At 55.2% G+C, this 11,672-nt stretch overlaps 1 protein-coding gene across 1 annotated transcript in view; it reads left to right on the plus strand.

Moving 5' to 3' along the window:
- The window catches only part of LOC101361389 (myeloid zinc finger 1), a 10,609-nt gene extending 1,863 nt beyond the window's left edge, over window positions 1-8,746 (plus strand). Inside the window, exons 3-6 of the mRNA XM_012558555.2 lie at window positions 456-621; window positions 1,441-1,511; window positions 1,640-1,760; window positions 7,140-8,746. Coding sequence (XP_012414009.1) covers window positions 456-621; window positions 1,441-1,511; window positions 1,640-1,760; window positions 7,140-8,572 — 1,791 coding nt within the window. The 3' untranslated portion in view covers window positions 8,573-8,746. The remainder of the gene's footprint in view (window positions 1-455; window positions 622-1,440; window positions 1,512-1,639; window positions 1,761-7,139) is intronic.
- The last annotated feature ends 2,926 nt before the right edge of the window (window positions 8,747-11,672 follow it).

Consider the following 11,672-nt stretch of genomic DNA (forward strand, 5'->3'; position numbering starts at 1 on the left):
GGGCGGCCTCAGTCCTGGGAACAGTGACCAGGGGCACACCTGGCTCTGCCTTTCCCTGGGAGGCGCTGTGCTCAGACGGATGCTTTCTTCGGGAAGATGAAAGGGTCATCAGCAGGGCAGTCTGCAGGGCCAGCCCTCCCTCTCCCAGGCCTGGGTTTCTGGAGTCACGTGGATGTGGGAAGGGCTGGGGTGTGGAGACAGAACTCCTGGGCAGTCCATCTGAGAGGCCACAGGCAGCTGTCTGCATCAGTGGCTCAGAGGGGGAATGACTGCAAGTTGTTCCTTAGCTCCTTGCTCAGGCCCCGGGGAAGGAGTGTTCTTGGAGGACTTTATCAGTAGGCATTTTCCAGGCAGACCCCTAGGTGTCCTGCAGTGGGGTGAGCACCCATGAGCTCCCTGTGCCAAAGCCCATCACCACTCCTTGCCTGGGTCCCTGATGGCTGGCACCTCCCCAGGTTACAGTCCAAGTGCAGGGCCAGGAGATGCTATCAGAGAAGACAGAGCCCTCCAGCTTCCAGCCCCAGACTCCAGAGCCTGGGCCAGATATACCCCCTGGAGCCATGCAGGAGTCACCTCTGGGCCTTCAGATGAAAGAGGAGCAAGAGGTCACAGAAGATCCAGGTGAGAACAGGAGGGGTGGGCAGGATGCAAGCCCAGACTTGGGCGGCAAGGCCTAGCTGGGTGAACTGAGGTGGCCTGGCCTGAGTAGCTGAAGCCCAATCAGCCAGGCCCCAACCAGACTAGCAGTTCCCACATGCTGGCAATCCCCACAGCATGTCCCAACAGGTGTCCACTCCAGCCCAGCCAGTGACTGTCACTGTCCCCCACACTGTAGGCCTGACACAGCATGTTTCCATGGCTCTCCCCCTGGCATGGAGTGGGCTGCTGGCACATGGGTTCACTTTCCAAGGAGATCCATTTCTTGGTGGACACAAGCCGGCAGCTGGGAAGCAGACAGCGCAGGCTCAAGTGTGGATCCTGCCAGTGCTGGGAGGGCGTGCCCCTGTCCCACTCACCGTGCTCACCTCTGGGGCGGGGCACAGGAGCCAGCTGCCCACTCTTTCCAATATTCCTGCACTGGACCCTTGTGCAGTACCCATCAGCCCTACTCCCATTGGCTTCCCTGCCAGGGGTGCAGGAGTCCCAACCTGAGTCCATCTATCCCACCACAGCTCCACCCGTGGCCTTCCAGGGGGCCCCGCCCTACCCCACCCCCAAGCCAGGTCCTCAGAGCTTCCCAGCCCTGACTTCCCAGGCACCAAGCCCACACCCCAGCCTTCTGTCTAAATCCCTTCTCCAGGAAGCTTCTCGGCCCTCTTCCCCTGGGTGGGCCATCCATGCCCACATTTGTCCCTCTCCCCGCCACTCCTGGCACACCACTGAGGAGGGCAGGGGGTCAGGAATGCCCTTGGGGCGGCCTAACTCCATCTTCCTCCTCAGCACTCCTGGAGTCTGAGCCCCTTGCTGCCACCCAGAAGGCCATGCCTGCCCTCCTGCCTAAGCAGTCCCAGGTGAGCTCCCAATGCCAGCATGCCCTTCTTCCTTGCCCCGGGAGTCACAGTGGGTGGGCAGTCAGTTAGGGCCCTCCCTGGGCCCAGCCCAGCCAGACAGGGATGAGCTGTAACCACTGTGTTTTCAGGTTTGTGAGACAGCGCTGCACCAGGTGTCTCCCCACAGTGAGGCCACGCCTAAGGGGCCTTTGTGGCAGGAACACCCAGGGGCTCTATGGCACGAAGAAGCTGGTGGTATCTTCTCCCCAGGTAAGTAAGATGGAGCATGGTGGGGGTGGGGCCACTGAGCACCCCTAGCCCTTCTCGTGGACAGTATGACGTCCACTCTTGACCCCACTTAGGTTCCCTGGACCATCCCGTGCAGCATTCAGTCCACTCCAGCATCTCCTGTTCTGAAAATCCAACTCCTTCCCTCACCCCACAGCCCCTCCAGCTACTGCTTTATGCCACAGTAAAACCTCCCAAGAGCCAAGACTATTCCTCGTGTCCATGTCCTCTGTCTACCCCAGGAACCCTGTATGGTCTCCAGACTCTGGGTTTGCATCTTGTTTATTGCAGAGTGAGGCAGGGTGGGCAAGAACAGAACAGGTTAGTAGACACGGTGGGTGGGTGGGCAGGAGCAACCTTGGCACAGGATTGGAACTGGACAAGGTCAGAGCAGGTTAGAAGATAAGGCAGGTGGTTGGGAACAATCTTGACACAGTATGAGGATAATGGAGATTGGATAAGGACAGAGCAGGTCAAAAACAGGGCAGGTCCTCATCTTTTGCTTCCTGGATCCCGAGACTCCTCTTTCTTGTCTTACTCCTCATTTTGGTTTATCTCCTAAGTGGAGGTAAGATTCCGACACATACATATGAAGCACATTTGTCTAATCCTCATGTTGGATTGACAGTTTGGCTAGATGAAGAATTCTTTTTATTGACTCAATTCCAAACATTTATGTCACCTTTGCTGGTGAGCCCTTTCAGGCTGAAATTCACATCTGTCAGTTCTGGGAAGTTGCCTTGAATTGTTTCTTTATTTCCTTTCATTGCTGTTTTCTCTGTCATGAACAACTGTCATTGGGCCATTGGGTCTCTGGGGTGGGTCCTCTAATGTTCTTTTCATCCCTTTGTCTTTCTTTACTTTCCAGGAAATTTCCTCAATTTTATTTTCCAGACCTTCTGTTGAGATTTTCATTTATGCTAGCATAGGTTTAATATTCAAGAGCACATTTTTCTTCTCTGAATGTTCCTTTTTATAGTAGCTTCCTGTTGTTCTTTCAGTTGTAATGCTTCTCATTATTTCTCTGAGAATAGTTATTTGCTTTTAAGTTTTCTTTTCCCAATGTGGTCTCTGTTCCCTCCAATTTATCTGCTTATATTTGAGAGGAGCACCAAAAATCTGGTTGCAGCTCTGAGAAGATGGTTGAGGGGCTTGTCATCTGTGACAACAAACCAAGGGTAGGAGGGACGTGGGTTACTTCCCAAGGAGATCCACTTTGAGGACATGAGGGGGCAGCTGGAATGTGAGTGGTCACTGCAGAGGGATCCATAGGGTGATCTAACTGGAATGTTTTGGGGTACCCCCTCCACCTGTGCATCTTCAGATCCTTTCTCTTGGGTGGGTCTGAGTCCTCCAAGAAGGTGCTTCTACCCTCTTGCCAGCATCCTGGGAACCGAGTGGAGGAGAGGCTACCATCTCAGCACCCAATGTGACTGTTCACTTAATCATCCTGATTTTCTCAGTAAAGTTTCTCACCTTCAGCCCAGTCTTTTGCCACGATGGAAGATGAGATCCTGGCATCAGAAGCACAGCAGTGCACACCTGTAGCCAGTACTGTTTGCTCAGAGTCCTATGCACAGCGCAAGCAGAGCTGCGTGGTGAAGCAGCCCCACCCAGCCCGTGCTCCTGAAACAGCCTCCCCAGCCTGTTGTATGCTGCTCCTTCACCTACATGTCCAGAGTACCTGGCCCCTCCCACTCCTGAGCTTTTAGAGGCCTCTTGAGGGTAAAACATGTCGATTTTCTTTTTTTTTTTTTTTTTCAGCTGTCCTACTGCTGATTTAGTATTTTCTCAGATCTGTTGAACCAGTTACCATTTGCCTGTCCACTTTCCAGAGTAGAAAATTTCAGGGTTGTTTGTTTCTTTTCCTCTTCTCCCCACCTCTGTGTATTTTATGCCTTAAGAAAAGGAAAATAAAAAACTGTTGTAGTTTTTACTGGAGTTTCAAGGTGGAACATTTATCAAAAATTTAGATAGATGCCACTGTTACCCCAGGTTCCCATTTGCTATGTTTTTTTATCACTAAGGATCCTAACTCATCCTTTTTTTCCCAGTGTCCTTGTTTCATAGATGCTGATCCCTCCTTGCAGGATTTGGAAAACTGCAGAGTCTTCCTTTTCAGATTAGTCGTTAGCTCTATTTTCTTGGGTGGTCAATTCTCCCACTGGTTGCACTGTCTAGGGTCCTTCCCAGACTGGTCAGTTAGCCCAGTTTTCTCGGGTATACATTTTCCCACTGGTTATACTGTCAACTGCCTGCCCTCCCAGCCAAAGGCAAGCAGCTTATTCCTGGCTAAGTCTGTAGGTGGACTGGGCTAACCCAGCCCCCATTCTTGGCCCCAGCTTTCATGACTAGGCCAGCTCCTGTCCCTGGGTCTTCAAAGCCTTAGGATTTCTGTAGAGTTCACTGCACCAGGCTCTTGGTTCTCAAACCTCACTGACTATCCTTTCTTGTTTTGGAGATATCCAAGGTATTTTTTAAGTCTTTCCTGTATTTTGTCTGTCGTTTCTATGTGTTGGAGCAGAGGGTGGGATCCAGCAATGCCCTCTGTGCTGTCTCTATAGCCTTCTGCCAACCCAGCCCACCCTGCATGACTGACTACACCGTTCTGCTTGAATCTGCTTGTCTCTTAGTTTACAACCCACAGTCTTCTCAACTTTCTCCCAGCCTCACCATCAGGACCACCTTAGTCTCCTTGGCCAGTCCCTTCTCTGCAACCCCATTCTCTCTCCAGCTAGATGACTACAGCTCCTGGCTTCAAACACAGATTCCCCTTGGCCACCTTGGACTCTCCATCAGGTCACCCGGCTGCTGTCCTTGCTCCCCAACATCCATCTTCTGCACAGCCAGAAACATCTGTTAATGTTTTCATCATGAGAAGTATATATGAACAGTTACTGCATTCACATGTTTGAAAATTCAAAAAGCACAAGGTAGTATAGAATGGAATGATTCCCTCCCTTGTCTAGGCCATTCAGTCCTGCTCCCCAACAGCCAACAATACCAGTTTCTTACATGTCCTTCCAGAAGATTGTGTGTGTTGCATAAAGGAACAAACACACATATTGATGCATACTCATTTTCCTTTTTAAAACACATGGATTGTTTATCTGTCCAGGCTCCTACTGGTATTCCTTTGGATTGCTTCTCAGTGACGCTATGAGGAACTTCGTACATTGGTCATTTAGCACATGGGAGAACGTGACTGTTATAGATATACCTAAAAATGGAATTGCTGGGTCAAAGTGCAGGGCATTTGTCATTCTGGATTTTGCCACACTGGCCTCCCATTTACACTCATTGTAAATGCATGTGAACACTTGTTCCCTGCAACGTGGGAGTAGAAAATGGTGGGCAGGTAGAGCTCCAATATGCATTTTTCTTATTAGGAGGGTGTAAAAATGGCATAGTGAGTCCTGTGACCTGTACTTCACAAGGGGGGAAGGAGAATCATTATCAGCATCAGCAGCCCAAGTCTGATTCCTGTGAGGCAGAGGTCAGACATGCATCCAACATCAAACCTTTTTACCAATTCTCACACCAAGTCTCTACTTCGCTGCTGGGTTCAATAACTCATTGTAATGGCCATACAGAATTCACAGACCATACTCACAGTATGAGGTCTATTAGGGAAGTAACAGGTTACAATTCAGGTTTAGGAACACTCAGGATACAGCTCTTCAATCAGGACAGCTTTTTAGCTATGCTACAGGCAGGCCTCTCTCTGGCCCCTGGTGCCTTGGACCTCTTGGGCCAGCCCAGCCTCTGCCCTTCTCAGGCAAAGGGTACAAAGCTCTTTTATCTCCCCTGCCAAGTGCTCAGAGGTACCCCATTCCACCAGAAAACTTCCTGCCCAAAGGCACTCAACTTTCTCGCTCTGTGGGCCGGGAAGCCCACCAAGCCATCTCCTGTCAGTCTGTTGGTTCTACTGCTGCTCTTTCTCTGCTGCTGCTTCTTGCTGTCTTCAGTGTTACAGCTCTCTGTCTGTCTCCTGGGTCTAGGAGGGTCTCAGCACAGGGATCCTTCCATCTCTTCTTCTTGGTGGTAGTCAGGTCCCTCCTTTCTGCCTCTGGGATGCTTCATTTTAAGCCTAGCAGGATGGCAAAACTGACCAATGCCCTCATTAGGGTTCGATATACCTTATTTGCATGGTCCCACCCCCACAAGGATACCCTGCACCTTATTGGTATTATTAGCAAGCTGTCCAATTTCCCTGGTAGGCCACAAGCACATTATTTGCATAGTCCCACCCATCATTTTATGGGAGTTACAAGGACTATGGCTAGGAGGACCATATTAAGTAATTCACTGCACTGCAGAGGAGGCTGAATATATTTTGTGAGATTTAAGCATTAGTTACATTTCCTTTCCTGTTCACATCTTTTGCCCATGTTTCTGTTACGTTGTTGGTCTTTCTTGTTGATTTGTTAGAGCTCTTTACTAATGAGGTTAATTAGCCCTTTGCTTCTGGTGAGATTTTCCAGTTTGTGTTTTAACTCTGTTTGAGGTCATTTTTGCGGTGCATAAATTATTTTCTTTGATGCGGTAGTATTTGACATCTCTTTCACAGTTTGTGGGTTTCTGTCACCCACTGCAGCCCTTTTTTATTCTCTTCATCTCCGTGATTTAAAATCCTCCAGCTTCCTCCTCCTTCAGCCGCTGATTCTCAGTTACCTTTGCTGTTTCCTCCTCCTTCACCCAGTATCTAATGCTGGAGTGCTCACAGTGTGACCAGGGACCCACTTCTCTCCTTTGTTGACACCATCCCATGTAGATTGTATGTAGACCCAGATATCCCTGTGCCATGTATACACGAAAGTACCCACACTCGTATCTTCCTGCAGAGTGTGCCCCTGAACCCCCAAATTCGACACCTGCAACTTCTCTGTCCCTCGGATGCCTTGAGCACATCTCAAGCACGGCGTGTCGGAACCTCAGACCAGAGTCCTGGGGAGGAGCCTGCATTCCCGGCCTCCCGTCACCCCCACCCCAGCCTGCTGGCTCCAGCCTTCCTTAGACCTGCCCACTTTTCTGCATTTGCAGAAAACACCATCATGTAACTAGACAACTGCAGAGCCCACCATGACCCTTACAGAAAGAGGAATTTTGTGAACCTGAGTTAGATCCAGAAAGCTGGGCCCTAGGTTTTCACACAGCCCACTCACCGTCCTCATTAAGGGCTCTGTCCTATTGTGACATCCTCAAAGAGAGCTACACAGATAAAGAGCCCCTGTCCTTGCCCTTGTCACCTCTGCCCCCCTGGGATGTGTCTAGTTCACACTATATCAGAAGGGCTTAGATCCCCAAACACAGTAGGTGCTCTGTAATAAGCGAGTGAGTGGATACCTTTGTGCCACGCAGGGTTTGCTCTCCGGATGGACGGTGTCCCTGCAGGCCCAGTCACCGTAAGCCCCCATCTCCACGTACCCTGGGACCTCAGAGTGGCCGGCCTCACAGGCCGGATCCCGTCACCCTCCCCCGAAAGTGGCCTTGCGCACGCGTTTGTGCTCCCCAGTGACCCGGGAGGTGAGCAGGAGCCAGGGGGTGAGGACTCCAGCGAGGGTGCCGGACCCCCGCCGGCCACCGCACTGTGGCGGGCCCCCAGGGGCCGCGGCCGGGGCCACCCTAGCACGGGCACTGGCACTGGGCGGGGCGGCCGCTGCGACGTGTGCGGCAAGGTGTTCAGCCAGCGCAGCAACTTGCTGCGGCACCAGAAGATCCACACTGGCGAGCGGCCATTCGTGTGTGGCGAGTGCAGCCGCAGCTTCAGCCGCAGCTCACACCTGCTTCGCCACCAGCTCACGCACACCGAGGAGCGGCCGTTCGTGTGCGGCGACTGTGGTCAGGGCTTCGTGCGCAACGCGCGCCTGGAAGAGCACCGGCGCGTGCACACGGGCGAACAGCCCTTCCGCTGCACGGAGTGCGGCCAGAGCTTCCGGCAGCGCTCCAACCTGCTGCAACACCAGCGCATCCACGGCGACCCTCCCGGCCCCGGCGCCGCGCTCCCCACGCCGCCCAGCGCGCCTGAGCCCCCGGGGCCCTTCCCCTGCAGCGAATGCCGCGAGAGCTTCGCGCAGCGCGCCGTGCTGCTGGAGCACCAGGCAGTGCACACAGGCGACAAGTCATTCAGCTGCGTGGAGTGCGGCGAGCGCTTCGGCCGCCGCTCAGTACTGCTGCAGCACCGGCGCATGCATAGCAGCGACCGGCCCTTCGCCTGCGCCGAGTGCGGCCAGAGCTTCCGGCAGCGCTCAAACCTCACACAGCACCTGCGCATCCACACGGGCGAGCGGCCCTTCGCCTGCGCGGAGTGCGGCAAGGCCTTCCGCCAGCGGCCCACACTCACGCAGCATCTGCGCGTACACACGGGCGAGAAACCCTTTGCATGCCCCGAGTGCGGCCAGCGCTTCAGCCAGCGCCTCAAGCTCACGCGCCACCAGCGGACGCATACTGGGGAGAAGCCCTACCACTGCAGCGAGTGTGGCCTGGGCTTCACCCAAGTCTCTCGGCTCACCGAGCACCAGCGCATCCACACGGGAGAGCGGCCCTTCGCCTGCCCTGAGTGTGGCCAGAGCTTTCGGCAGCATGCCAACCTAACGCAGCACCTGCGCATCCACACAGGCGAGCGACCCTACGCATGCCCAGAGTGCGGCAAGGCCTTCCGCCAGCGGCCCACACTCACACAGCACTTGCGTACCCACCGACGTGAAAAGCCCTTTGCCTGCCAGGACTGCGGCCGCCGATTCCACCAGAGCACCAAGTTCATCCAGCACCAGCGTGTCCACAGTGCAGAGTAACCCAGCCCGCAAACAGGGCTCTCCTCTCTGCGACTCAGTTGTTCTTCTGTCCATGGGGGTAGGACACCTACCTCACAGGGTTGCTGTGAGGCCAGCTAGAGCATGGGTACAAGTTTAGGTACGAGAAGGCCCACCCAGGGCCTGGCCCCAGTAGGTGCTCAATAAAGCCAAATGAAAATTGGGTCTCCACCCCCATAGTCCTGTCCTCTGCACCCACATGGTTCCTCTGAAGGCCATAGCCCCGAAAAGGTGGAGATGGCTGCTATTGTCACCTTCCCCCACCTGTGCAGTCACCCCTGGAACCAGGGTCCCACCTGCAATTCTAGCTTAAGAAGGGTGAACAGCCCAGAAATGGTGGGGTGAAGAGGGAGGTAGAAGAGTAGTCCGGCTTCAGCTCTGCATAGGCACCAGCCCTCAATCTCCCAAACCCACAGAAGAGGAAATGTACCATGTGAGCACCTACTGAGAGTCTGCATGTGCCAAATGTGGTGCCACTTCTGGCCCTTGTCAGTCAGGGTTCAGTCAGCAGACAAAGCCATAGCAAGTGTTTTTATAACAGTGAATTTCATATCAAGAATCACCAACTAGGTATTGGGTTATTGATAAGTAACTGAAAAGAGTTTAAAAAAAAAAAAGAAAAAACTAAGCTGTTGTAGAGGTAACTGCAGGGAGCAGCCGCATTCCTAGGGCTGGAGGAACAAAGGAAAGTATTGTAACTTAGATGCTTCAGTGAGTTCTTCATGGAGCTCAAACTCAGGCCCTTGAGGAGGAGGTGGCCCCATGGGCCTAGGATGAGACCCTTGAGGAGCGGGCACTGATATGTGTGTTTCTGAGGGGTCTGATGAATCTGGTTCTGGGAAGTGTGGAGAGAGCCTGGTACCAAATGATGTCTCTGGAAGGACCTGCTATGGCCAGGGGGAAAAGGCATTCTGGCTGCCTAACAGGGGGGATGGAGTTCCTTCTCCCTTTCTATCCCCTGTAGTGCCCAGACCCTAATGAGGAGCTGCTGGCCAAGAGGGGTGTGTTTCTGGAGTCCCAACCCTGTGCTGAGATGCCAAGGTGGTCAGATCTGGAGCACAAATGTAGGAACTTAACAGGCAGCCCGGTATTGAAGCCAGGGGACGCTGGGGCAGTTCCAATCATGTTGACCTCACACCTGAGCTCTTTGAGACCTCTGGGCCCCCATCTTCACCCTCACATCTTCCCAGCACTCAGTCTTAGAAAAGATGGTTAAGTGCTGAGGCTGGGACAATCTGAGGACTAAAGGCTCAGTTGGGAGGCAACAGCTTGGAAGGCCTCTGCAGCCCTGGCTTTGGGGAAACGGACCTTTGGGGGACAAGAAAGGTGGCTCTAGACAGTTCTGGGACTCAGCATTGAAAACAGAGGAGAAAGGCCAACGGGATAGCCACAGCAGGGACCACTGGGATCAGTCCAAGGGCCCAAAGCCGCCAAGGGGTGCCCAGGCACACCTAGGACAGGAACCCTGAGTAGGTGGGGGCAGGAGTGGATGCAGGCAGGAGTTCGAGGAGGTGGAGGCGGCTCCACCGAGGTGAGGACAGGGAGTCAGTGTGGATGCCAGACCAGGGTCTAAGCAGGCACTAGGGGTGAGGGGTGTGGGGGCAGCTCCCCGAGGTGAGGATGGCGGACCAGGACCGGGGTCGATTTCTGGCCAGAGAGGAGGGGAGAGGTCCGTGAGCACACCATTCGACCACACCACGGCTACCCGCCGCCGGACTGCATCTCCCACAATGTTCCGATCGGTGATGCGCTCCCGAAGCTGCCTTCGGACGCGGAAGATCAGCCTTGGCCACCCACTCCAACACACCTCCCAGCCCCGGCGGAGCCTAGCGGCGCGTCTCACCCACTAGTTTCCTCGGCGACCTCGCGGTTGCCGCGGTGACGGCCGGAGATCGCAGAACCGCCCCGCGCCATTTCCTCCCGCCCTCTGAGGGACGCTAGGCTGTGATTGGAGAGGACGATGACCCGTACACAACGCCCACCACTGACAGCAAGGAAGGGACGTCAAAGGCCGCAGTGCGCCTGCGCTGGAGATGAGCCTGCGCCAGCCCCGCTCCTCCCCTCGCCCCAGTCCACCCGCGAGTCTTCCCTGACCATCCCTGACAATATCCATAGTGCTTACCGGTCTCTACCACCATACACGTTTTATTTGTTAGTTGACTTCAGCCAAAACGTCCATGAATAGGGGTCTTTGGGTTTGCGATGGGACACTAAGGGTGCTCGACCCCACACTCTCTTGGGAAGGCCCCCAGCCTGACCCAGGCTCTGGTTGGCGCGATCACCTAGTTTCTGTACATGACATCCGGGAACAGAGACATCGTCTCACCCACACCTGCGGCTCTCTACACGCGTGCAAGTGAGGATGCTCCACGCTCGTGCACAAGTGGGGATGGCCGCAAAGCGAGCGAGGGGGCAAGCATCTGCCCCATTCAAAGATGGCGGGGACACCTCCAATCCGGGCCGACGACTGTCTCCGGAGGTGTTCGCGGCACCGCGGTCCTCGTCTACAGCCTCCAGGAACGGAAATACCCGAGCCCAGCCGAAGGAGCCCGAACTCCAAACCCCCCTGAGTAACGCGATTCGCCGAAGCAGCGGCAGCGGCTGCGCAGGCGCAGCACAGACCGGGCGGGAACAGCCGAAGCCGGGAGGCGGCGGAAATACCCGAAGTGGCGGGGCGCCCGAGGCCGTTGCCGACCTCCGCTTCGAACCCGCTGCTGCCGCCGGAGCGGAACCTCTTCCAGGACACGTCCGCCGCCACCGCGACCGCTGCCTCCTCCTTCCACCCCGAACCGCAGCGCCCTCACGAAAGGAGCAAGTAAGCGAGCGAGCGGTACAGCTCAAGGAGCACCGCGTCCGCACCCGCAGCTGGGCCTGAAGAGACTGGAGCCGGCGAGGGGGAGGAGGGAGCGGCGTGGTGGGGGCGGGGCCAAGCGCAGCCCGAGAACAGCCGAGTCGAGCCGAGAACAGCCGAGTCGACCCGAGCGCTCCCGAGGAGGCCGACCAGGCCAGAGCCGGACTACGGGAGCCGAAGCGGGCCGCTCGGTGGGCGCGGAGCAGCGCGGCGAGCCGGGCGGGCGGCGGC

This window comes from Trichechus manatus, unplaced genomic scaffold (assembly GCF_000243295.1).
Source record: "Trichechus manatus latirostris isolate Lorelei unplaced genomic scaffold, TriManLat1.0 scaffold00176, whole genome shotgun sequence".
NCBI classification, from domain to species: Eukaryota; Metazoa; Chordata; class Mammalia; order Sirenia; family Trichechidae; genus Trichechus; species Trichechus manatus.